The sequence below is a fragment of the Lathyrus oleraceus genome, chromosome 1 (genome assembly GCF_024323335.1).
Source record: "Lathyrus oleraceus cultivar Zhongwan6 chromosome 1, CAAS_Psat_ZW6_1.0, whole genome shotgun sequence".
NCBI lineage: Eukaryota > Viridiplantae > Streptophyta > Magnoliopsida > Fabales > Fabaceae > Lathyrus > Lathyrus oleraceus.
In genome coordinates this window covers 433,839,223-433,866,896 of record NC_066579.1, presented here as the reverse complement: position 1 = coordinate 433,866,896, position 27,674 = coordinate 433,839,223, and the positions used below count along the sequence as shown (strand labels likewise).

Genomic DNA, 27,674 nt, shown 5'->3' with positions numbered 1-27,674 from the left:
CAAGACCTAGGTCTGATTGCTTGGTTTCGAGGTCTGAATGCATGCTTTGACAAGGTGTCTCCACTTGAATTGGCGCCCATGTGCAAGGAATGAGTGGGGGCGCCAATTCATTTGGAGTGTGTGTTTGTATGTCTGACACGTGGATGTCCTCTCTCTTGCATGCTGAACATGTCACTTCTTAGTAGCTTACATGGTTGACAGATCATTTCGGAGTAGCTTGCATGTGTGACACATCATTTCGGAGTAGCTTGTATGTGTGACACGTCACTTCGAACTAGCTAGAATGTGAGACACTTCACTCCTCTATTTAAGTGTCTTACTATTAACATCCAAGACATTTCACTCACATTCATCTGCAGTAAGAAAATAGTTTTCATCTGCACAATGTAATCTTCATCATTATACAGTGTCAACGCTCACTACAACGGTGAAACATACGAGTCTGAGCTATATGGTTTTTGTTTTTGAAACACCGATACCATTAGACTCACGATCAAGAGAAATGCAACCTTCTTGCATTTGAAAAAAATAATACAATCCTGTATAGGATCGGGTATTGTGTCAAAGATCACATATCAAAATCCAATATTTTTTAAGAATAGTCAATGCAAGTATTTCCCCCTTAAGGTACGAGACGATGAAGATGTTGAATACATGTTTGTTAGTCATGAACATTCAGGCTGCAACTGTATTGAGTTGTACATTACTCTTCAACCATGTATACCATCTCAACAGTCTCAACTAACCAGTCAGGATGAATCTGGTGAAGATGATCCACAATGGTCAGATGATGCCAATCCAGAAGCAGAAGCAGAAGTGGACGTCGTTGATGAAGAAGAAGAGGAGACCGAGATACAGGTTGATCACATGCTGAACAACGATGATGAAAATGATGATCAACCACCACCAATACCTCCTAGTCATGTCTACAATCCGCCTCAACATATGACAAATATGGATCTTCACGACGATGAAACATCCAACAGTGTTTTCTATAATCCGTATCCGAGATCAGAAGGCGAATTAAAGGTGGGAGACATGTTTCATACCAAAGAAGAATGTGTTCTGGATATCAAAAAATTCCACATGAACAACTCTGTTGATTTTACAATGAAACGCACTGATTCTAGAAGGTATGTTATCGAATGTCGTAACATGCTTTGTAAGTTTCATTTGGCTGCGTCTTACAAGAAGAAAAACGAATCTTGGGAGATCGCTTCAATAGACCCACCTCACAGTTGCATTGCAACTAGCGTTGAACAAGATCACCGTAAACTAAGCGCAACGTTGATATGTCAAGACATTCTGTCGTTGGTTAATAAAGACCCATCAGTGAAGGTGAGTATAATTATATCCCATATCAGATCAACATATAATTATACTCCGTCTTACAAGAAAGCTTGGATTGCGAGGACAAAGGTTGTTGAACAAGTTTTCGACAACTGGGAGGATTCATACAAGGAATTGCCACGGTTTTTATGGGCACTAAAAACATATGTCCCAAGAACTGTGGCAATTATGGAGACATTGCCAGCGATGATGTCAGACGGAACCTGTGCTACAGGTAATAGAATCTTTCACCGTCTCTTTTGGGCATTTGACCCATGCATCAAAGGTTTCGCATTCTGCAAACCTATTATTCAAATTGATGGCACTTGGTTATACGGAAAATACAAGGGTACTTTGCTCATGGCGGTTGCACAAGACGGAAACAACAATGTCTTTCCCATTGCCTTTGCTCTTGTTGAAGGTGAAACGACTGGTGGATGGGGTTTCTTTCTTCGACATCTCAGAACGCATGTGGCTCCACAAGCCAATCTCTGTTTGATTTCTGATAGACATGCTGCCATTGAGAGTGCCTACAACAACCATGACAACGGATGGCGTGATCCTCCTTCTACCCATGTCTATTGCATCAGACACATTGCATAAAACTTCATGCGTGCTATAAAAGATAAGAATCTTCGCAAGAAGATGGTAAATGTTGGGTATGCTCTAACTCAGCCGTCATTTTAATATTATCGTGATAAAATTAGACTGTATAATGAAGACGCATGGAGATGGATAAATATTATACCAGTAGAGAAGTGGACAGGGGCATTTGACAGAGGTTGTCGATGGGGCCACATGATAACAAACCTTGTGGAATGCATGAACGGGGTATTCAAAGGAATTCGAAATCTGCCGATAACCTCCTTGGTAAGATCAACCTATTATAGGTTGGCTTCTATGTTCGCAACCAGAGGTGAAAGATGGAGTGCGATGTTAATGTCCGGGCAAGTATTCAGTGAGTGTTGCATGAAGGTCATGAAAGAGGAGAGCATCAAAGCTAGCACACACGCTGTAACAGTCTTTGACCGTCATAGGCAAAATTTCAGCGTCCAGGAAACAATGGACCACAACGAGGGGAGACCAAATTTAGCCTACGTTGTTAGACTAAATAGAAGTTGGTGCGATTGTGGAAAGTTCCAGGCCTTCCGCATACCTTGCTCCCATGTCATTGCAGCATGCGCTTATACTCGTCAAGATGCTTACAACCATTTATCTGATGTGTACAAGACCGACACCGTCATGAATGTATATAATCAAAGCTTCTCAATACTACCAATGGAGGATTACTGGCCTCTATATGAAGGTGATATTGTTTGGCACAGTGACGAGATGCGTAGAAAGAAAAAAGGAAGGCCAAACAGAACACGTATCAGAACAGAGATGGATTCCACAGATAAAATGATAAGATTATGTAGTATCTATCGTCAACCAGGACACAACAAGAACAATTGTCCCAATCAAGGAGCATCATCTAGGTCTTAAGCTTTTTGTAACATTGTATTTCTGTAACCTTCAATCATTATATATCATTAAGTTTTTGTTACAACGAGGTTCACAACAAACATCAGTACAAAATAAGCTATCTGGAAACAGAAATATTTCTAACTGATTACAACAATCAAATTGATATCGTCTCGACCGAACATCATTTCCCTAGCATCCTTATCAGTCTTCATTCGCACCCAACCAAAGATATTGTCAAGTCTCTCAATACTTCTGATTTTTTCCCCTTCTGGTATTTTCCCATCTAACCAACAAACCAGCTCCCTCTTCAGTTGATCGGACGTAGTGATGTTCTAGAACAACATCAGCATCTGAGGTTTGTCTCTCGTATAAATCACCTTTCCGTATCGGCGAGGAACACCAAAAATGATTGCCAAATGATTATATGAGATGTGGAACAATTACTCACACAACACATCTATTTATAACACAAAAATTGTATTTTAGGAGGAGTCTCCAATTGAATTGGCGCCTCCTCTTAAACCCTACACAGGGGCGCCAATTGGATTGGCTAGGGCACCTTCCCTAGCCAATCCAATTGACGCCTCCATTCAAGTTTTAAGAGGAGTCTCCAATTCAATCGGTGACTCCTCCTAAAAGTGGGGTAGTTTGGGATTTTTTTTGAAACCAGGGGTATTTGGGGAATTTCCTTGAAAAAGTGGGTTATTTTTGTAAAAATTTCAAAAAATTGTTAGTTAAAAGAAAGATAGAAGAAAAGTCATTGAAACTATTTTCGATTTAGTGAGATAAATTATCATTGAATTTTTGAAGATTTCTTCCCACCACTCCTAATTTTATTTGACACCCCACACTCCTTATACTTTTATCATAATATCATGTGTAATTTTTTTACGATTTTGAAAAATTATGTGTTTTTTGAATTTTTGCAAAATTGTGTGAAGCGTGTTTTCTTTAAAAAATGACTTTTTATCGAATTTTTTATGGTTTTTCAAAAAAATATGAACATTTATCGTATTTTTCAAGTTTATTATTGGATTTTTCAAAAAGATTTAATTGGATTTTTCAAAAAATACGAATTTTTATCGAATTTTTTAAAATGCACTACTAGATTTTTCAAAAATCTATTAATTTTTATCATATTTTCAAAATACATAATTCATGAGTTTTTATCAAAAAATTTAAAATATACTACCGGACTTTTTAAAAATACGTATTTTTTAATCAATTTTTTTACCTATCAAACTATCGGATTTTTCAAAAAAATCAAACAATTATAAAACATACTGAATTTTTCAAATTGCAGTACTAAATTTTTTGTTGGTTCATTTTGATTAAAATTTGACAAGGATATTTTTATAATTATAAAAATATATTGAGGTGTCAGGTTGGGGTAGAAAGAAACCTTTTGTAAGCCTTTCTCTTTGTTTTTTTCTTAACTACTAATAATTTATCCACATTAAAATTTTTAATTATTTATTTCTTTTAAATAAGTAAAAAGAATTAAGTCACACAACAACGATAATTCTTCTGACATAAACTATGCCCTACTAATTGGGTTATCCAGTATCTTGATATTTCTAAGATAAGCCACACCTCTTTAATGAAAAACATGATTGATTAATACTTGAAAGTTTAGAACAAAAAAAACTTGAAAGTGATGGTGGAAACAAAGAAGGTTACTTGAAAGTGATGTCAAACTTCTTGACACAATTAATTCTTGTTGAAAAATATATATTATTTAAATTCAATAAAAGACAACTTATTTTTGTTATAAATTGGATATGATCTAAGAACAAGCGTAGAGATTAATTATAAATTAAGTTCAAACCAGAAACAATTCGATTAAAATGACAAATATCAAAGTATCTTATCTAACTACTCTTGAATAGTCGGAACTTGTTTATTACATCTTATTTTGCATAATAAGGTATAAAGATATCTAATAAAAATATTTTAATATTATTAGTGAATGATATTTAATTAAGGATAAATGAGTAATTATATTCCTTCTTTTACATGAAAATTAAATACACATCACTCTTAAACGTGAAAATTGTTTTTTTTTTATTTATAAATCAGATTGAAATAGTATCTCTCTTGTAACAAGAATTGAAACAAATGCACCTAAATTTTATTGAAATATGTGTCCATCTGCACACATCAATAGAACTAAGTTTGTTTTCTATGTTATTCCATGATTCAAACAAGCAGATTAGGATCCTAATCATGCAGGGTTGAATCTTGTCAGTATTATTTTTATCCAAAACAAACCCTTTTTATGTTCTGACAGAAGTACTTTAGATGTGTATCATACAAACAAATTACATTTTCTTGGATATACGTTTCAAAAAAAGTTATTCCAACATAAATCACATTGAAGCAAACTTATTTCAATCAAACTTAACTTTACAATACGAGGTTCAATCAAATGTAATTTGACAAACTGGAATCCATATTTACATCCTTGACAAACCATGGCACAGCAAACTTCAGTTAGTGTTTGATTCCACATAATTAAAATAGGCTCAGTTTAAGAAACAAAATATAATGCATAATGCAACAATTTCAAACTATATTTTAAGACTGTTTTTCTAACCCCATTCTACAGTTTACTTTAATCTATGTAAAACATAAAAACAAGTCGCACTGAGATCTGAACTTGACTGAGAGTTTGGAGGGTATAACTCAACTGCTCTAGTAATCGGGGATCTCAGAAAAGCGAAATCCTTTGGCACCCCTCCATGAATAATATGCAAGACGAGTCTCATAAAACCCTGTTCCAGAAACAATGTAGGCTATGATGCATATTTAGCCAACAAAAAGTAGTCATGGCAAATAAGTCGAAATCTATTTTCTATCAAAAACAGATTCTTATCATCGACAAAAAGTAGCAAGACATTTAAAACTAAAGAACAAATAGAACAGGTAAAAAAATCATGTCAAGCAAACCTGGCCACTCCATTTTTCCACTCCCCTGCAAATGTATGTACTACAAACAAACTAAAATGTTGTGTTGCTATAAATGACACTTCAATCCTAGTGGGCATATTTTATCGGACATCTATAATTGTATGCCTCCATGTGAAATTCTACTTCAAAAACAATATGCAATTTCATGTAACAAACTATGTATGGTTCTTGGTTTGAATCGGTGTGTACCTAACAGTTTTTTGTGATTCATTGAAAAGATGATGATGCATACAAGAAGGCTACGTATATTATGTAATCCATGAATTATTTCTCTGCTAATCTATAAGTGAATCTAGCATCCTCAATTTAATCAAACAGATCAAACACAGCCTCAATTGAATCTAGCATCCTCAATTGAATCAAGCATGTGCTTGCTAGTTTGTTTTTCTGATCATAAAACTAAAAGCGCGTTAATTGTTCAGGAAAGTTATCTTTATAGATCTTAATGCATAATACTAAGAACATTCAACAAACTTGACTTGATTAAATCAGAGTACCTAGCAAACATAAACAATGCATACAACATTTCAGCAACAGCAACTTCAACATACCTGGAAGAAAGCTGAGAAATCCTAATGCTAAAAGGCCATAAGCTTGAGACCGTTCTCCCCCCATATGACCGGTGAAAATAAAATAGGAAAGAAACAGAAGTCCGGTACCAAGAAACAACAGAAAGAGTGCAAGGGCAATAGATTTCCAGGGAACTCTGTCCAAGGATCTTGGCGTGTAATCAAATCGAGGGTCAAATGCTCTATTTTGGTCACCAGTATAATCATCCTCATCCGTGGCAAGAGGCGTGTAACGAGCACGTCTAGTTGCCATGTCCAATCTTTCTTAGTTACTTGCTCCTAAAATTTTCAACCCAAATAAAAACAACTCACGTTACAAGATTTAGATATTATAAATCTGATATGGTTGCTGAGAGTCTGATATAAACTTACAGTTATTACAAAGCAGAGGCGTGAGGATAGTTGTCACAAATTACAAAGGAAGAAGGTTCTGTTGCATAAAAAAAAAACAAAATACCAGAGCTATCAATCTCGGCCGGGAACGGTGAGATCCCGGGCGGTCCGGCCGGAGCGGAAACCCACCGTGTGAGAAGACGGGAGAGGAGCGGCGTTTGAAAACGCGGGCGATTTCGCCGCAGACGCGGATCTGGGGTCGCGGGTTGCACCTTGGTCGGAGTGGTTCTTTGTTGATCCAAGCGGATTTGATCAACTTTTGAGATGAAAAGTAACAGACGCCGTCGGGGAAGAAAAAAGAGAAGAAAATGAGATGAAGAAGAAAGAGAAACAGATCCCAAAAAATGAGATGAAAGAGAAAAATAAATATTTAATAACAGAGTAATTACAGCTGTATACTAAAAGGGTTGAAAAATAAGCTATTAATAGATCACTTACACATCCTATAATAATGTTATTTTAGCCTGAGGATAGTTGCCACAAATTACAAGATTCTGTTGTATCAAAAACAAAACCATCACTTAACCATTACAAACTTGTAAAGTAAATAGGAAGAATAATATGGCTAGTATCAATACTTAAATACAACTATATTTTCCGACACGCGATATTGTATGACATTTTTATGACACTCATACGATACATGTCCAAAAAATCACACAAGTGTCGGATAAGTCGACAAATATCCTAAAAAAATGTTTTTTATTTAATTCGATACTTTTTGAATAGATGTCTGACACTCATATAACACTAACTCAACATGTGTCAAGGAAAACATATATTGAAGCAATGTTATCGAAGAATATATTAATTTTAAACATATTTTATATTCCTTCTTTGATTATATGCTGAACATATAAAAGTAATAAGGGATAAAAAAAAGTAGATCGGTTTAAAATGATAATATATTATTGATTTTATACGCTACGATATCCTAATCCTAATCGGATACATCTTTAGTCCATGTCATTAATAGTATATTATATTTTGAGCAAAATAAAGATCTTCATATTAATGTTTTAAAAACCTGACAGAATCGGCCGGTTCAACCGATTGGATCGGGAATCGGAGATGAATCTGGTTTGATCAACCTTTCAAATTTGTTAGTGGATCAAAACCAGATAAAATCAAAAAAATCGGATTGAACCATCCAAAATCATTCGAACCAAAGAAGCGGAGCCAATTTTATAAAATCGTCCGGTTCAAAAAAAATGCATCAAATTAACAATTTTTTTTTAATTTTAATATGTCAATATCAAAACTTAACATACATTCCCCAATCACAAAAACAAATCATGTTCTTTTTACAACCATACAAACTTCTGAATTTTGTCACTCCATTATAACTTTTCTTTCAATCATACTCTATTATCATCACGCTGTCTCTTTTAAACATAGTCATGATATTTAACTCAATATTGATTGTCGTTCAAGTCAATATTGTTTGTTGTTGTCAAGTAAGACTTGTTTGTCGTAGTTCAACTCAAATTTATTTATTTTTTAATAAAGTATATTATATTATTTATTTTTGGTATTTTATCTTAATTATTTGAACTTTATTTTATTTATTATATTTTATTATTTTAATTTTAGTTTGAACTAGTTTAATTTATTTTATTGTAGTTCTTTAATTTGGTCAAATTATTCTTAAATAAATGTTGAAATGAAGTGTAGAACTATGTTATGTTATTATATGTATTATCAATATTGTTGTATTAACTTTGTAATAGATTTTTGAAATATTTATTTTATTAAGTTGTGAAACGTATGATTATGTGTGACATGTCTATGAAATTTAGTTTCATATTATTAGTTTATTTAATAAACGGTTCGATCGTAGGTTGAACCGGTTGAACCAATTAAACTTTAAACCGTAAGTTTCATCAGTTTGATATCTGGTCCGGTTTTTAAAATATTGCTTTATATTTAAAACCCTTAAATTACATAAATATTTTCAATCACGTCGCATGATCTAGCGTGTAATAGCCGAATCGTGTGCGGTGAAATTCAATAACCTGTGCGGTGTTTCCTTTAGCAAGGGTGGTTGTTGTGGTTGCAACTTGCAATGGTTTCGTATCCAAATAAATTATTGAAAAAAGGAAAAGGGAAACCTGAACATACTTTGTCAAGGTTTTAGACGGCAAACGAGCAACTCCGACTGAGTTTTCAGACCACTGTTGCGACTCCAGTAGGTTTCTGATTTCTGATACAAACACAAAGGCACATGTCTGCCGATGTTGAGTTTAGTTTTCTTTTTTGTCGTTGTGAAATCATGAGTTGTATCCTCTCTTTTTACAGCCTTGGAATTTTGTCTTTATTTGCTAAAATACGAAGATACCCGCAGTTATAAATTCATTTAATAGTAAATTGTATTTAAATATAAATTTAAATTTAAAATGGATTATTTAATTTTAATAATTAATAATAATATAAATTTAATTATATTAAATAATTATTCAAAAAGAACCTTCTTTGTTTTGAAAAAAGCTTTTCAAAATTTATTTTTTTAACGTCGCATAAACAGCATCTAAAACAAACTTTAAATTTGGAAGATCTCTAACTAAATTGAGCTTATTTAGCTTAGAGATTCTTCTCATGCTAACATAGTTCAATCATCTATGTCAAGTTCATTGCTCTTTGTTTACTGGCATAAGATATTTCCCGTTTTGTTTTTCTGAATCTGACAGTTTGATTTTGTAAATGTTGTTTTTACTTTTGTCATTGAAAAGTATAAACTCATCCTTTTGACTTACAGTCTTGCAGGACTTTTGATTGAAGATGATGTCATAACCATTGTCACTTAGCTGACTTATAGACAAGAGGTTATGCATTAGACTGTCAACTACTAAGATATTGGTAACAGAGGGAAGAGAATTGTTACTTATTGTTCTAATATCAATGATCTTACCCTTTTGATTTCCTCTAATGCCTATAAAGCCTTCGGGCTTAAGTTCCAACTCTTTGAACATATGTCTTTTTCTCGTCATGTGTCAAGAGAACCCAGAGTTCAGGTACCATGATTGGTGTCTCTGAATTGTTCGATCAAATCCAATTCTCTAACCATTAATGTCGACATGTGCAACGACTTCTGACTCAAAGCATCTGCTACAACATTAACTTTACCAAGATGGTAATTCAAACCAAAATCATAATCCTTCAAAAAATTTAACCATCTCCTCTGCCTCATATTGAGCTCCTTCTTATCAAACAATCATTTCAAACTCTTATGATCGCTGAACACCTCAAACCTCGAACCATACAAATAGCGCATCCACACTTTTAGCACAAACACCATTGCTGCCAAATCTAAATCATGGGTAGAATAATTTCTCTCATGAAACTTCAGTTGTCACGAAGTATAAGCTACCACTTTGCATCTTGCATAAGCACACCACCTAAGCCCATCTTGGATGCATCACAGTACACCATAAAATATTCCTTCGCATCTGGTAAAATTAGAACTGGCATCATCGTCAATTTCTTCTTCAGTTCTTGAGAACTTTCTTCGCACTGGACATCCCACACAAAAACTTAACTCTTTCAAGTCAATTCAGTCAAAGGCAGAGCTATGTTCGAAAAACCTTCGATAAATCTTCTGTAATAACCGGCCAACCCCAAAAAACTTCTAATCTCTATAACTAACTTAGGAACCTCCCATTATAGCATTATGTCTACCTTGGACGAATCCACTACTATGCCACCACTAGAAATCACATTACCATAAAAGCTTACTTCCCGCAACAAAAACTCACATTTGGATAACTTGGCATAAAATTTATTCTCTCTCAAAACTTGAAGCACAACTCAAAGATGTTCAATATGATCTTCATTCGATTTAGAATACACCAGAATAGCATCAATAAACACTCTTGCAAACTGATCCAAGTAGGGATGGAAGATCTTATTCATATACTTTATAAACACACTAGGGGCATTAGGCACATTAAACGACATCAATGAGTACTCATAGTGATTGTATTGTGTCATAAACACAGTCTTTGGGATATCTTCATTTTTCACTCAAATCTGACGATAGCCTGATCTCATGTTGATCTTACTAAACACACATGCCCCAACCAACTGATCTATAAGGTCATCAATCCTAGGAAGATGATACTTATTCTTTATTGTAACCTTATTCAATTGTCGATAGTCAACACATAGATTCATACTACCATCTTTCTTCTTTACTAACAACACTAAAGCTCCCCACGGTGATACACTTGGTCTGAAAAACTTTTTTTCAAAAATATCTTCTAACTTACTCTTTAGCTCACCCAATTCTGATGCAGACATCCTGTATGGTGTAATTCACACATGTCTGCTACCAAGTACCAAAATCTATGGAGAACTCAATCTCTTGCTCTAGAGGTAGATCAATAATGTCATCTGGAAACACATCTAAAAATTCACACACTACAGGAATATCAATCATTGTCGTTTTACTTTCAACTTTCAAAGAATCAAACATCGCAAACATTTGTGCTTCATTCTTCAAGAATTCTACCACTTGACTAGTAGATATGAACTTCGAATCGTCCTCTTTAACAAACTTAGGAAACAACATTGACTTGTCCAAAAACCTGCACTCTTACAATCAGCGGCACGATAAACCAACCATCCATACTTGAAACATCTTAGAGAAGCAGAAGTTTTTCCCTCACTTGTTTCAATCTCGCTCCTGCTAGCAACCGGTTATAAAAACAAACGACCACCGACAGTGTTTCACACACAAGTCACATATTAGGAAACAAATAAAAATCACAAAACCTGGTCGGGCGAACCGACCTGCTCTGATACCAATTATGTAACACCCTATTTCCCAACTTGCAAAATAATAAAATAAATTAGAGTATACTTTCACCCCCGAGGGTGTCACACATTCTCAAATAAAACACTTGTCATCAAATAAACAACTCGCAACGAAAATATAAAACATTACATAACACCTTTACATGGTCTCATAAGCAAAATTACTCAAGTAACATTAGTTTTTGAAATAAACACAATAATTTTCCAAATAAAAGAAATAATGTCACATCCCATGTGTTACAATACTAGAGTGACACAAAGGATACTAAACCAAAACTAAAAATAAAAGAATAAGGCAATGATCATCGTTCTTCCACACAACAACATTACATGATACTTGTATATGCAACATGAGCATAAAAGACATGCACAAACAAAAGAAAGGGTGAGAATAATCCTTACAAATGTTAGTGGTGAAAGTAAACAGTATGACGGTTATAAAAATACATGGATCATTCTCGCACAACAACAACAACAATATAATTTATAATGCAAATGCGAGTTGCACCCACTTCTCCTCCAATATGTATGTGGTACTAGGTTTTTTTGCCATCAAAGGTGTGTTACTGATTTATCCATGTCTTTGGTTCATCTCTGAATTGTGTCCCTCTCTGGACATGAGACTATCATGATTCCTCTCTGAACCTGACCTCATTGGACCGAAGTCTTACCTAACTCCAATATATATATATATAACTCAAACAACCACCACAATCATTCATGAGTATCATGGTTTCCCGAAATTACTCAACTCAAAAATATATAATTAATTTTAATAGTTATATTGTAATTAAAAAAATATCAATAACTAAGTAAAGTTGTATTATTACTCATCAGCTTGAAAATCAACCAACACATTCAAAACATCTCAACATTTTTATTTTATTTTATCATATACTCATAGCTTATCAAATGTTATAACAATTCATACACATAACTTAACAAAGTTCTCAAAGAAATCTAAACAATTGAACAATAATTCCTAAATCTTAAAATTAACTCTAGAGTACTCAAAAGTACTCTAAAACGCTAATTATTGTTCTACTAATAGACTTTCACAAATGATAACTCCACTGAAACTCTAAGAGACTGATAGCTTGATTCAAAATTACTAAAAAATAACACAAAGGTAATCACCGAACTCACTGCTGACCCTATTTTTTGACATTTTCAATTAAAGTTACAGTTTTAGGATATTTATGATATTTTACAATATTTGGGAAAACAAAACAAAAGGATAGAAGCTCATCGATATATCATATATCATATATCATACAACACATATTAACAGTACCATGTATCATACAAATCTCAAAAAGGCATAAACACAGATCGAGAAGGCATTAAAAAGTTCCATTCATAGCATCATAGATTTTCATATCATATTCATCAAAAAATAGAAAAATGACTTTACAATTGATCCCCTCAAAGGTTTTGCCCAAAACAAATAAATCATATTCATACATATTTTTCATTACAGTAACAACATACATAGCAACAATCAAAAACCTCATGGATTTTGCCCAAACCCCTTTGGTCACCAACAAGACTACAAACCGTGAGAAGTGAAAACGCAAAGATATGAGGCTAAGAACCCATCACCATCCTAAGAGCTTAAAACCACCAATGAGTAAAGAAATTCCCCATTACCTCAAAGTTTGAAGGTTGATAAAATTCTCCCCTTTTCTCACGACCGCTCCAAGGTTGCTATCTTCTCACTTCAGATATGCCTTTTTTCCCCCAAAATTTCAATATTTCACGTAAAAAAATCCAAGCCTCTCACGTTAATATATATATATATATATATATATATATATATATATATATATATATATATATATATATATATATATATATATATATATATATATATATATATATAATCCTAATAGTTCCATATTGTTTCCACTCCATTAATATCTGATTTTAATTAAAATAAAATAATTATTTTATTTAAATAAACACACTAAAATAATTATTTAAAAAAAAAATCAAATTATATAATAATTATAAAATACTCATTTTCTATTTAATTTGATAATTTTTCTAATTATCTTCAAATAATTAAAATATCTAATTATTTCTGAATTAAAAATTTTCATTTCTTTGCTCTCAATGATCTATATTCTTATTATTTATTAAATGGTTAAATATGTTTCTAGTCCTCTTAAATATCTCAAATTTTATTTTTAGTTCCTCAAAATATGTCATTCAAAGAATGGTCCTCCTAAAAATTTTCATCCACACTTTTGGTCCCCCCTACAATGTAGCGACGATTTTTACAACTTAGCGACGATTTTAGCGACAATTTATTACTTAGCGACTGTATTAACGATAATTTTAGCGAAGATTTTAGTATTAGGGACCAAAAGTATGGATGAAAATATTTTGGAGGATTGTTCTTTTGAAGAAAATATTTTGAGGTACTAAAAATGAAATTTGAGATATTTATGAGGGTCACAAACATATTTAACCCTTTATTAAATTAGTAAAATATCCTTAAATTCCATAAAACACGTGAAATAACATATAATAATAACAATTCAAAGAAGATATATCCATATTCACTCAATTAAATCTAATAATTTAAATAAATTAATAAACTAAAGTCGGGGCGTTACATGAAGTTATGACTGATCCCAATTGGCGCCAGGAAATGGTGAAAGAAATGGTTGCATTATATTCAAATAACACTTGGGATATTGTCTCTTTACCCCCAGACAAAACTATATTGGAATATCGATGAGTTTATATAGTAAAAGTTGGACCATATGGTCAAGTTGACCGTTTTAAAAGTTGTCTAGTAGCTAAAGGCTACACATATATATTTGGTCTCGATTATGGTGACACATTTTCTCCAGTGGCCAAGATCAGTTCAATTTTCCTCTTTCTTGCGATGGAGATTATTCATCGTTGACCGCTTCATCAGTTGGACATTAAAAATGCATTTTTACACTAAGAGTTGGAGGAGGAAGTTTATATTGATTAGCCTCTAGGTTTTAGTATTCCTGAAAACTTCAGACTTGTCTGTCGGCTTCGTCATTCTCTTTATGGGTAGAAATAGTTCTCACGTGCTTGGTTTGGTCGCTTTAGCTCTGTCTTGATACATTTTGATATGACTAGATGTGAAACGAATCACTTTGTTTTCTTCCTCCATTCCTCCATCGATCGTCGTATCTTTCTTGTGGTCTATGTTGATGACATTGTTATCACTAGAGACGGCACAAATGGTATCCATTGACTCAAAACTCATCTTTTCAAAAATATTCAAATAAAGACTTAGTTCACTAATATACTTCTTAGGCATTGAAGTTGCTCAGTCCTCATTAGACATTACAATCAATCAACGCAAGTATTCATTAAACATCCTAAGTGAAATTGGCATGCTTGATTGTCGGTCTATTGATACTCCTATGGATCCCAACGTCAAGCTTCTTCTAGGTCAGGGGGAGCCATTGAAAGACCCAAGAAGATATCAGTGGCTTATGGGTAGACTCAATTATCTTACATTCACTAGACCAGATATTACATTTATAGTGAGCATTGTAAGCAAATTTCTGAATGCTCATTGGGATGCAATCATTCGAATTCTTAGATATATAAAGAACACACGGGGAAAAGGTCTATTATATGAAGGGAAAAAAAGGTGATGCTAAAGTCACTTGTTATTCAAAGGTCGATCGTGCCAAATCAATGTGGGATAGGAGATCCACTTCTAGATATTGTGTTCTTATTAGAGGTAATATGATCTCATGGAGAAGTAAGAAACAAAATATTGTTGCACTATCTAGTATTGAAACTGAATATCATGTTACAACAGCAGACTCAAAGAAGCTTGCATGGCTTACAATTTTGTTCTTAGAGTTTAGGTTGGAAGATCTTCAGACCACAAAACTCGTATGCGACAACCAAGCAGCACTCCGCATTGCATCCAACTCGGTTTTCTATGAACGAATCAAACACATAGAAATAGACTGTCATTATATACGTGACAAGGTACTTTCATGAGAAATAACCACAGATTTCGTAAAGGTTGAAAATCAATTGGTTGATATGTTTACTAAATCTCTCAAGAGTTCTCAAGTAGATTATATCTGTAACAAGTTCGACTCATATGTCATATATGATCCAATTTGAGAAGGAGTGTTAAGAATTCATTATGATCAATTAACATTGATTAGGATCAATTATCAATGATTAACTTTAATATATATATATATATATATATATATATATATATATATATATATATATATATATATATATATATATATATATATATATTGTGTGATCTCATTTGATACATAATTACATTAAAAAATACAATTTTCAATCATGAAGCCCTCACAATTTAATTTACAACATTATAATATAAAAATATATATTTAACTTGTGCGTCGTACAAGTCAAAAGTCTAGTTGAAAATGGAGTTCTATGCAAAAATATGTTGCATAATTTCATCAAAGAGTAATATAAATATGAATATTTTATTCATTAAAATTCAACCATGATAGAATTCTTGCCTTTTTTTAAACTCAAAAAGGATTCTTTTTGTCTGAACTATTGAAAGCACATCATGTTAAACAACAAAAGTAATACTACAATTCTCCTATCTAGGACTCATACATTATAAAGTTCGATCCCTCAAACAATTACAATCTCAACATAGGAACAAACAATGTTCCAAAGTAAAAGGAAACATCTAACTTTAATTATTCTAGTCTTGCTTATGCACTCTATTGATTAATTAAGCAAAGCATATGCTAAAAGAACACAATTTTATATCTTGTGTTATATGTGATTCCTTTCCATGCATGCATAATATTAATACATATACATATATATATATATATATATATATATATATATAAACTATTTTAGTTCTATCACTACTGGTGTGAGTTAATTTGAAAAAACTAGCTAGTGATGATGATGAAGTTCGTAGGTTCCATTGAAAAAATGAAAGAACCTTATATATTAGCAAAGAGATATGATTGGAAAGGATTTCTAGAGTTTTTCCTTAAACACAAAGAGCTTTTGAATAAGCAAATTGACTTGCATCAAAGCACTCCTTTTCACTATGCAGCACATTGTGGTAGCTCAGAGATGTACAACAAAATGCTAGCAGCAATGGTGGATCCCTTAGAAATGCAACATGTGTTGAGGATGCAAGATGACATGGGAAATACACCACTTCATGAAGTGGCTTTCACAGGAGAAGTTGAAATGACAAAGAGTATATTGAAAAAGGAGAAGGAAGCAAAGTCAGAACAGTTTCCTTTGCCATTGTTAGAGATGAGAAATAAGCTTGGAGAAACTCCTGTTTATAGAGCTGCTGCACTTGGGAAGACAAATTTGATCAAGTGTTTTGTTGAAGAATTGGGTGTGGATTTAAGGGATCATTTTCATAGAAGTGGTGATAAGATGTCCATTCTTCACACTGCTGTGATTGATCAATTCTTTGGTTTCTCTCTCTCTCACACACTTTCTGTCTTTTTCTAGTAGAGTATGAATCACATATTCAGACATACTGACATATTAATACCGATAATAATTTTTAAAAATAAATAAATTGAAGTTAATAACATGTGTCTGTGTCGGATACTGGACATATTTGTCAGTGTTCTGTCATCAGAGATACTGACATGTCTTTGTTTAGAGGTGCGCTATGTTTGGAAAATCCAAAATTTATAGCTGTTATGCTTTATTGATTTTTTTTCTAATTTTTTTCTCTTTGGAAAGGAAAATGAGGTTGGACAGGTGTTGATTTTGAACGCATGCAGGCACAGCTTTATGGTTATTGAAACGGTATGACGAACTCGCTTATCAGAGGGAAGACAATGACTTGACAACTCTACAACTGCTAGCAAAAATGCCATCTGCATTCAAGAGTCAAACCCAAATGGGAGCCTTCAAAAATTTCATATATCCTTGTAAATCTCTGATAACTTTCTCTCTAAGTAACAAACATGCATGAACTTTTGCTAATAGTTGAAATACTGTTTTCAGTGCTTCCTGATTATCAAGATTATGCATATTACCTTCCTGATGAAGATGATACAATAGAAGGACAAGATTTGGAAACTGGGCAAAAGAACTTAAACGAACCATATCAAACTCAATGGAAGCCACCACCCCAAATTCATCATACAAAACTCTCAGGTATGTGTGTTCATCATAGGTGATGTTATAAACAAGTCCGTCTTTGACGGTGTGCGAGGTAGGCAACCGCACAGGGACCCAAAATTTGTCACGGTTAAATTATGGGTAAATAGGGTCTCATAAAATATTTCACGGTTAAACCGTAGTTAAATAGGGTGTCTATTTGTTTTCCTATGGTTAAACTGTGACTAATCTATACAGGTCTTCCAAAAACTTGAAACGGATCTGATTATAAACTAAACACACATTTTATGTATTCGTTTTCGTACGCATATTCAATACTCAACCCTAAGAAATTGTGAATCAAAATTTCAGGTTTTTCATGGATGTGGTATACTATGTGGAAGGTTCTTTCCAAAGGTGTAAGCTTGATCAATGCTCATGATACATTTCTCCAAATGCAATATATCTTGTTAGAATGTTTTGTCATATTTGTTTTATCCTTGTTTAGAATGGCGGGGTATTGAAAAACTTTGGAGGAAGAAAGAAAAGCATAACTTGGTTCAAGAACTTGTACACTTGTTAGCAAAGAATGACAAGTCATGGAAATATAGTTCAATAGCAAGGGACAGACCAGTTTCTATGGGAAGAGCACATCATATTGTAGAAGGAAAGCAAAAAGAGAAACAACAAGAACCAAATGTTACAAGCTTTAAACCTATTATTTACACACCTTTGCTTATGGCAGCTTCTAATGGAATCATAGAGATTGTAGAAGTGATAATTCATTTTCATCCTCAGTCGATTGAGCATGTGAGTGAAGATGAGCAGAACATATTGTACATGGCTGTCAAACATCGACAGTTAGGAATTTTTCTAATGTTGAAGAAACTGAATATGGTCGGTCGTCTTGCTGGAAAAATCGACAAGGAAAGTAACACTGTACTTCACAACACTGCAGATTTTAAAGGAGGATCTCAACCTGGTTATGCCCTACAATTGCAAGAGGAGTTGCATTGGTTTGAAGTAAGTATCGTTAATGTAGTCATTTTTAGTATTAAAACTGATCCAATTCTCATTACTATATGTCTGTAATAATGTTGTGGACACATAAATAGCGCATCGAAAAACGACTTCCTTATCATTACATCATTCACAAAAACAAAAACGACCAAACTGCGAGGGATCTCTTTGAGGAAAAGCACGGACAGCTTTTGAAGGAGGCTCGCAAATGGATTAAAGAGACAGCTCAGTCATGTTCTGCGGTAGCCGTCCTTGTTGCAACAGTAGTCTTTGCAGCGGCTTACACTGTCCCAGGAGGCACAGACGATCACGGATTCCCGAGATTACTTCATCATCCTATATTTATAGTGTTCACAGTGATGGATGTTGTGGCACTTGCAAGTTCATTGGCCTCAGTGGTCATGTTCCTGTCAATCCTCACATCACCTTGCGAGTTGTGGGATTTTAGAAGGTCTTTACCTAGGAAACTAATGGCAGGTTTTGCATTCTTGTTCTTTTCAATGGCCACAACCATGTTGGTGTTTAGTGCAACAATTTTGGTGAACATCAAGTTAGATAAGAGCAAATGGACTTCAAGCTTGACATATTGTGCAGCATTTTTTCCTGTCAGCATTTTTGCAATGATGCAGTTCCCTTTATATGTTGCCATGAAAGGATGTGTTGCAACACTCCTTAGGAGACTTAAGAAGCTTGTTCCTCGCTTCTTACTCAACTTGGTCAAAAGGAGCAAGAGAAATAGACTATGGGATATTTGATAGTTTTTTTTTTCTTTTTTACCTTCTTCAACCAAATATGCTGTGCGTTTTGGTTATAACATTTTGCTTTTTTCGCTTTTTCTATCATTGGACATGAACTTGAATAAATAAGAGCATACATTTTCCCTTATATGATTATGCATTTCTTGTGATGTGCTATAGAAAATATTTGACACACCAGTTATGCAGTGCAAATTTTAGTCGACTGCGTAGCAAAATAAATTTCAACATAAAACAGGTCAACAACATGCCATTATTATCAAACTGGAGTATACGATTATGATATCTACATCTTCATGTACTTATTTACATGACAAATAATGACACCAGGAAAATTTACAATCTGAATGGAACGTAGCAGCTGTACAAATTAATCACTGTCCAATGGTTCTTTTCCTTTATGCTGATGTCTAAGAGGAGAAATGGATACGAAATGCGATGCTGAGCAATTCAGTAACCGTCAATCTTCAAATATAAATCTGCAAGAGCACGGTAGAGAATAGCAGCAGCAGGTGGCCTAGGCAAGGAGCCAAGAAGTATATCTGTTGCAGTTAAAGACTGGCTGCCATAAAAACGACAATTTTCTTGCGCGCGAGTGGTGACAATACTTCCTTCAAGTGAACAACCAACAAATGCACCTGCGGGTAACATTTAATAGGTCAAACACTACTCTAGAGGAGTTATTCCAATGCATTGCACTCTCAAGAAGCCTTCCGCTGAGCTATGCATACTAGTAAAAGTGGTAAAATGCATATATCCATGTTGAAAAGAAAAGTCCAAGTTGGATATTATGCGAAAAATATGACAGATTTCAGTACACTATATGAACACAAATAACAAGCATACCTTTACTGCAGCTGTATGTGTAGCAAGCAGCATAGCCGCCATCACCAGCTCGAACATCAGCTTCAGCTGCCCTTCCAACAATGCCAACAGCAGCACTTAAACCAGCTCCGAGTGAAAGATGTGCATTACCACTAAATGTCTTGACAGCATCATTTGTTCTCAGAACAATAATGAAGTCTGTTAACTCCCCTCCAGCCTATGGTGGAAAAAAGTAAGTTAGCAATTGAAGATGACAAGGAAATAAATAGGTATCACAAAAACCTTGAGACAGGTTGCATGGATGTGGAGTAGGAAGCTAGAATCGGTGTTGGGACTTAGGAGCAGTGGAGGGTTAAAACTTAAGGCCTATTTCATGTGAACCGTTTTTTGTTTTCATTTCCAATTTAATATTATCACTAATAATTACGAAAGTGATGTGCAATTTAACATTATCACTAATAATTACGAAAGTAATGTGTAAGTTTCACTGCGTTTCTTGTTATCAATGATTTGTACAAGAAATAGTGAAGATAGTTTTTTTATTATTTTTACAATTTCTAGCAAAAATTAATAAAAATAAACAAAAATGAACACAGAGCACTTACTCAAAACATACAAACACAATGTGGCACTTCTGTAATTTTTAGTTAAACCAGGAAACAATAAAAACTATTGCTTTCTATAAAATAGTTTCTGCAGGTCTCATCAGAAGTTACTATAAAATTTACTAAATGAAATCTCCTCATACTAGAATTGACTGGAAAGATATGTGCGGCATATAGTGATAAAATTTTCGCTTTCAATCCATATTCACAAGCAAAGTCACCGTTAATTAAATTGTTTGGCCAACACAATAGTTTGTAATAGGTTAGTTACTTCACCTGAGCCCCCCACCCCATTCCGAATGTCGAAACAGCAGATGGTGGAGACCATGAACCATCTTCCCTACGTGCAACCACAATTCCTGTTCCAATATTATAAGTAACCATCACTCCAACTTTGGCCACAGTGATAATTGCTAGACCTTTTGCTTGCCGAAGAATGACATCTGGAATTGTCTTATCGGGCTTTAATAAACCTATCTGCATAAAATGAAATTCTTCATGAAGTAAAAAAAACACATTGTTGGCAGTAAAATATGGTGTAAACCTTCAACATGACATGTTGGCAACTTAAAATTATAATATAAAAAATTACAAAATGATGACAGCACCAAAAAATATGGTGTAGATTTCCACAGCCATGACATGTTGGCATAAGTAATACCAACAATAACCTAAACTTCCAACACCAAAAAATTACAAAACGATGACAACATCAAGGAATCTAAGGAGTTATCCAGACTAACATCAGCATAAAATTTAAATCATGTCGTCCAGGGTAGTCAATAGCGGCGCTATAGCTGGATAGCGGAGCTGAAGCCGGACACTATGGGAAGAGCCTCAGCGGTGCAGAACACTATAGCAGCCACTATAGGGTAAATGGCGGGATAGCAGAGCAGTTCTTGGCCCGGAGCGGGTCCTGACCCGCTGTTCATTTCCCTCTGAAAAATTGAATATCCCTTAATATTTAGTACTTAAGTTTGAATTTTGGGATGTAATGTTTCAATTAAGACTTGTTGACGTTGATTAAGAGTTTCGATTAAAACTTGTTGGGTTTTGAGTGTTTTTGTATTAAGTTTTATGCTTTGATTTATGAATATTTTTATGGGTTTTGAGATATTTGTTTTTTTACATTTGTTAAGAATGTGGTTGGGCCTAACTCAACCCTACAAAACCGGTTGGTAGAATGAGAACTGCCTCCACTTATAAACACACGTTCAGGCCATATATTATCCGATGTGGGACTCTTAACGCACCCCCTCGTGCTCAGGACTAGACAACTGGAGCGTGGAAATAAATAGTAGATGACCCGATAGCGGAAACCATAGTAGATGACCCACCAGATCTTAAACCAGGCTCTGATACCATGTTAAGAATGTGGTTGGGTCTAACTTAACCCTACAAAACCAATTGGTAGAGTGAGGATTGTCCTCACTTATAAACACATGTTTATTATTCAATTTCTAATAATTCAAAACACATCAAGTTTATTAGTGGGATTCTGCTTTGTGGCAGAGATGATTTTTAAATCGCAGTCTTGTCAAAGAACGCAATATGGTATTTAGAAGAAAGTGTTGTCAAATAGTTGCTTTGGCGGCGCTATAGCACTGTAGCATAGTGGAATTTGAACAAACCGATATTTTCCGTGATCTCAGATTGAATATATATATATATATATATATATATATATATATATATATATATATATATATATATATATATATAATATATATATATATAATATATATATATATATATTATATATATATATATATATATATATATATATATATATATATATATATATATATTATATATATATATATATATATATATATATATATATATATATATATATATATATATATATATATATATATATATATATATATATATATATATATATATATATATATATATATATATATATATATATATATATATATATATATATATATATATATATATATATATATATATAATATATATATATATATATATATATATATATATATATATATATATATATATATATATATATATATTGTTTGTCTACTCATGCATGAAAAAATAATATTTAATGCATACCTGATTATAAGACTTGATAGTGTTAGTTGCTTTGTAAATTTCATATTCCATGGTCTGCCCCCAGGGAAAATTAACCCATGATCTCAAAGTGCTTAGATCAGTAAGATCGTGGGTTGGTAACTGAGAAGCATTACTTACATGATCCATCAAATAAGGCTGTATAGACTCAACTCGGACAAAGCATACATCGCAGACTCTTTGGGGGTCAGAAACTCGGAACTTTGATGGCATCAAGCTCCGTCCTTTAGAACACTCGCCACAAAATATTCCTCCACAAAACCGACAATGATGCCTTGAACACATGATTGGGTGAAACCTAACACCACAAAGCATACAAGCAGCAGCAGCACTATCCGCCAACCATTTAGGAGGCTCTGCTTCTATTAACTCCTTCACATTACCAAAACTAGTCTCTGTGAGTGTTTGTGCCATCTCTCTCCAAGCTTGTTCAAGTACATGACTCGATAGCCACGAAAAGCTGTATGTATGAATATCTCCCGAAGCCAAAGAAGACACTTTCCCTCTAGCTACAAGTAAAATCTCTGTCAACACTTCCCACATAGTCAATTCCTTATCTCCTCCAACATATTGATTCCATCCCATATCATCCTCAGGAAAAAACCCTCCACTCGAATGAAAACCTTTGGTCCACTCTTTATGATCATCTTCCAACATAGGTGGAACCGAAACCGGTATCCAAACTCCAGTATCTTCATTCAGCGGCGCATCATAATAAAAATACTTTCTCTGATTCTGAATACCAGCTAAAGCCTCCATGTCCTCTTCATTCCTTTCCAATGATTCTTCTGGTAATTCAGGATACAATCTAGATAAATTCATACTATTCTCCTCAGTGCTAATAGATGACAAAGAATCACAATTCTCTTTAGTAACATGATCATGATTCCTCAAATCACCATCCATTTCATCATCCTGTCAATGACATCATATGACATCATCAAATCAACCAAATAAGGCATAAACAGAAAACATCAAACACCAATCTTAAAAAGGAAAAATCAATATTAATAATCAAATTTTAACAATCTTTAAAAAAACAGAAAAATAAAACAGTAGCATATAAAGATAATCAACATCAACATCCACAAAAAAACCAAAGCAAAAAATTGCAGAAATTGAAAACAGAGAAAATTTACCATAGGAGAATATGAATTGGATATGTGATCACAAGGGGATAAACGAGAAACCCTAGCAGATAAATCTTCTACAACGTGCACCTGATTCTTATAATCGAAATTTTTGTCCTCCATTGGTAAACCTAAAACACCAAATTAGGGTATATACAATTATACATGCATATAATAAATATTATGCATATATCAGCGAGGAACAATAAAATTTAATAGTGAAATTCAATTTTGGGTATAAAGAACGAAACTTTAGGAATAAAGATGAATAGGGTTTGGGGATAGAAATTGAATTACAGCTTCAACTCAATGGCGTGTCTTTGTTAAGGAGTTTCTCTGTACGTCTCGCTTGCGTGCACACCCTGGACCTTATCAACTTTCTTTTCCTGTATCACTATTATTTTTTATTGAAATTAAAGGTATAAAAATAGTTTTACATTATTTTATTCTAAAATAGTTTTTTATCATTTAATAAAAATTTATTATTCAATCATAATATAAAATTAATTCAAAAATATTAATGTGAATTAATAGAACATTGAATACTGATTGGTAGATCATCGAATTGGATACTCATTGATCGGTAGATCATCGAATACAGATTGATTGATAGTATAAAATTATTTTAAAATTGTGTTTTATTTTTTTTATTTCATATAATATTTAAGTTATTTTAAATATTTTTTAAAATAAAAATAAAAATGTAATTAATATGTACTTATAAGATAAAGATATTTTATAATTTTTTTTTACAGATAATAATTAGTTTAAAAATAATATATTTTTATGGATAAGCATATTTATTTAGGTATCTTTTCATATAAAAATAGTCTATCGATTATAATTGACGAGCTATTTAATTTTTTTTATATTTACAATATATTAAATAGGAGTAATATTTAAGAGTGACAAAGTAGATTTGGCTTGTCGGACATATATTTTTTTGGACGGACAAAGATTTTAAGTTCGTAACCTCTAATATGTCGGTTTTGTCCGTCCCGATTTCATAGACTTTTGTTGTCAAATAATTAACATAACTTCTATAACTTTTAGGCATTAAATGTCTCGTGTCCGCGGCCCTGCCTCGCCCCGCCTACTTTTTTTTCTCTCAAAATCAGAGTTTTAGACTTGTACCCTCAACAATGTTCACCCAGTCCTATCCCATTTTTTTGCGGGTTTCTGCGGAATGCACATGCTCGTTTGTCACCAATAATTATATATTTAAAAAAAAAAAGATAAATTTGTTTGTGGATAATACGACTAAGATAAACATAATGATGTTAACTATTTTGAGAAATATATATGAGTTATTATTGTCTTATTTAAATCGGTAAATTAATTTTGTATCTGAGTTGACCAAATGACCAAAAAAGGAAGACTCGCTTACTTCTCTAAAGAAAGCCTAATGATTACTTGATCTAGAAATATATATTTCTACATGCGTAAGGCTTAAGATACATAGACTTTTCATATTTATATCCATTTTTTGACTCATCATTAATTTGGACGTTTGAGTGTTAATCTTGAAAGTCCGCCTTCTTATTCCACCGCACCGGATCAAAGAACGAGAAGATGACGTGTCGATGTTAGGCTTTTGTGACCACAAGAAGATAAATAGTATCATTAATGTTATGTTGTCATTGGTCATAATCCCCTCCATAGCAAACCATGATGTATCATACCTCTTAATAGATGATAGAAACATTTGTAACTTGATGTACATGGAGATATTCAGGAGATTAGATCTACAAATGCAAGATCTAAAACCATACAAAGACAAGAGCCTTTTAGCATTCCACAACTCAATCGTCCAGAGACATGGATATGATCATTCTGCTTGGAGAATGAGAAGACGAGAGAAATGCAAGCGTGCACTTATTGGTAGTTCCATGTGAAAGTATTTTCAACAACATCCTTAGGAGGCATTTCTTAGCAATATTGGACTCGGTGGCCTCCCCAATCCACCTCAAGATGAAATACCACAGTAAAGGCGACAAATCGCTTACCATCGCCACTGACTTGCACGGAGCTCGTCACATCCATGAAATAATACTAAAAAAATGAGAAGATATATTTTTATTTTAAAATTAGGTGTTCGGTTGAAGAATTAGAAACATAAACAAAAGCATAACGTTAGTGAGTGAAAGAACAGAAAAGAAAAGAAAAGAAGAATCAATAAAGATATTTTTGGCAAACATGTGTTTCTAAACCAAATTATACTTTTCACATATGGGTATCTACTTTATCTTCATCTTAAGTTATGTTACTCATTCATTATATTGTGATAATTATATTATTAGATTAAATAGACTTTTAATGTTTTTTTTAATTTTTTAAAAGATTGTAATTAAAATTAAAAAAATAAAAATAAAGATTAAATAATTTTTAGGATTTCTTCTTCAAAGTATCTTATTTTACTCGCCCGCTCTTTCAATTTATTGTTGTTCTATTTGAGCTTCATTATATAAATCATGTGTTTGATAAAATTTCACAATATATTTTTATAAACTATTTTTCCAGTTTATATTAAGTTTCTTCATGGAAGTTTTGATTCTGACCATCATTTTTTCTTATTTGGAAATCTCATTTTATTGCATTTATTTCACATGCATGAATAATATAAGGGAATTTATTTTCCCACATCTAAAGGTTTTCCCAAACCCTTGGCGAAAAGTAAAAAATTCTCCATATTTTTGGAGATGCATCTTCGAACGCATCGTTTCCCCACAAAATAAGCGCAAAAGGGTGAGTATCCCTCACTTTGCCAAGATTTAATTCGGAGATGCATCTCCGAATATGTTTTAGGGTTTTTCTGCAAATGCATCTCCGGATTAACCCTTATTTTCAAATTTAGATGTTTTTTCAGATATGCATCTTCGAACGCGTTTAATTATTATATAACGTGTGCGACATACCATCCTTCATCTCCTTCTTCTATTTCTAAAACTTTTGAGATATCCTCATTGAAGCTCATGAGCAATAGTCTTTCAGAGGAGTTTTCAAGAATCAGCATTACCTCTGCTTCAAGCATTGCAATCCCAACTCACTTCACTTACTATATTCAATATTTTCATCCTCATAACTTTTTCAATAAGTTTCTCATTTAAATTTTTTTAATTAATGTATTAGGTAAAATAGATTGTTTTAATTGCATTAGATAGTAGTCACATTCAAAATAAGTAGTTGTTAGAGACATGCACTTTCATTTGGTTGCATTTTTTGTTGTTAGGGCAAGACTGGTCTGAGTTTCTGCCGTTGTTGAGAAGCACGAGCTTATTAGGAGATGCATCTCTGAATTGTCTCCCTACTGGTATTCGGAGATGCATATCCAAAAGTGTTCTGATATGTCGTGTTCTCGTTTTTTACGAAAAATGGATGCAAACAACACTAACAGATTGAGACTCGGTCGTGAAACCCAACACGTGTTTGTTCGATGTGAGATAGATAGATTTCATAATGAGCAGGCAGGGCTAGGCGGGGAACGGTCCCTAGGCCTCTTGACGGGGAAGCATCGACTTCTAGGAGCCGTCTATCACAGGGGTCTTTGTAACACCCTTCTAAAATACCCCAAGTATTTGATTAAAATAATAA

The 27,674-nt window shown here is 33.3% G+C and overlaps 3 protein-coding genes across 4 annotated transcripts; 1 reads left to right on the top strand and 2 right to left on the bottom strand.

Moving 5' to 3' along the window:
• Window positions 1-5,170: 5,170 nt before the first annotated feature.
• Window positions 5,171-7,122, bottom strand: LOC127080397 (uncharacterized). Its single transcript, XM_051020719.1, has 3 exons — window positions 6,708-7,122; window positions 6,318-6,614; window positions 5,171-5,570 (listed from the first exon to the last, which is right to left on the bottom strand). Exons 2-3 carry the CDS (start codon window positions 6,586-6,588, stop codon window positions 5,491-5,493), a joined length of 351 nt encoding a protein of 116 aa, XP_050876676.1. The 5' UTR covers window positions 6,589-6,614; window positions 6,708-7,122; the 3' UTR covers window positions 5,171-5,490.
• Window positions 7,123-16,421: 9,299 nt separating this feature from the next.
• Window positions 16,422-19,544, top strand: LOC127080376 (uncharacterized). The gene is made up of 6 exons (XM_051020701.1): window positions 16,422-17,004; window positions 17,324-17,473; window positions 17,550-17,702; window positions 18,018-18,062; window positions 18,154-18,668; window positions 18,761-19,544. Exons 1-6 carry the CDS (start codon window positions 16,467-16,469, stop codon window positions 19,418-19,420), a joined length of 2,061 nt encoding a protein of 686 aa, XP_050876658.1. The 5' UTR covers window positions 16,422-16,466; the 3' UTR covers window positions 19,421-19,544.
• A 98-nt stretch (window positions 19,545-19,642) lies between these two features.
• Window positions 19,643-24,481, bottom strand: LOC127080384 (uncharacterized). 2 transcript variants are annotated; one of them, XM_051020708.1, is made up of 6 exons: window positions 24,381-24,481; window positions 24,093-24,214; window positions 22,936-23,868; window positions 21,127-21,327; window positions 20,267-20,462; window positions 19,643-20,058 (listed from the first exon to the last, which is right to left on the bottom strand). In XM_051020708.1, exons 2-6 carry the CDS (start codon window positions 24,204-24,206, stop codon window positions 19,871-19,873), a joined length of 1,632 nt encoding a protein of 543 aa, XP_050876665.1. In that variant the 5' UTR covers window positions 24,207-24,214; window positions 24,381-24,481; the 3' UTR covers window positions 19,643-19,870. The 2 variants fall into 2 exon arrangements, with proteins under 2 accessions (XP_050876665.1, XP_050876669.1); XM_051020712.1 differs by lacking the exon at window positions 24,381-24,481 and adding an exon at window positions 24,335-24,353.
• Between the last annotated feature and the right edge of the window lie 3,193 nt (window positions 24,482-27,674).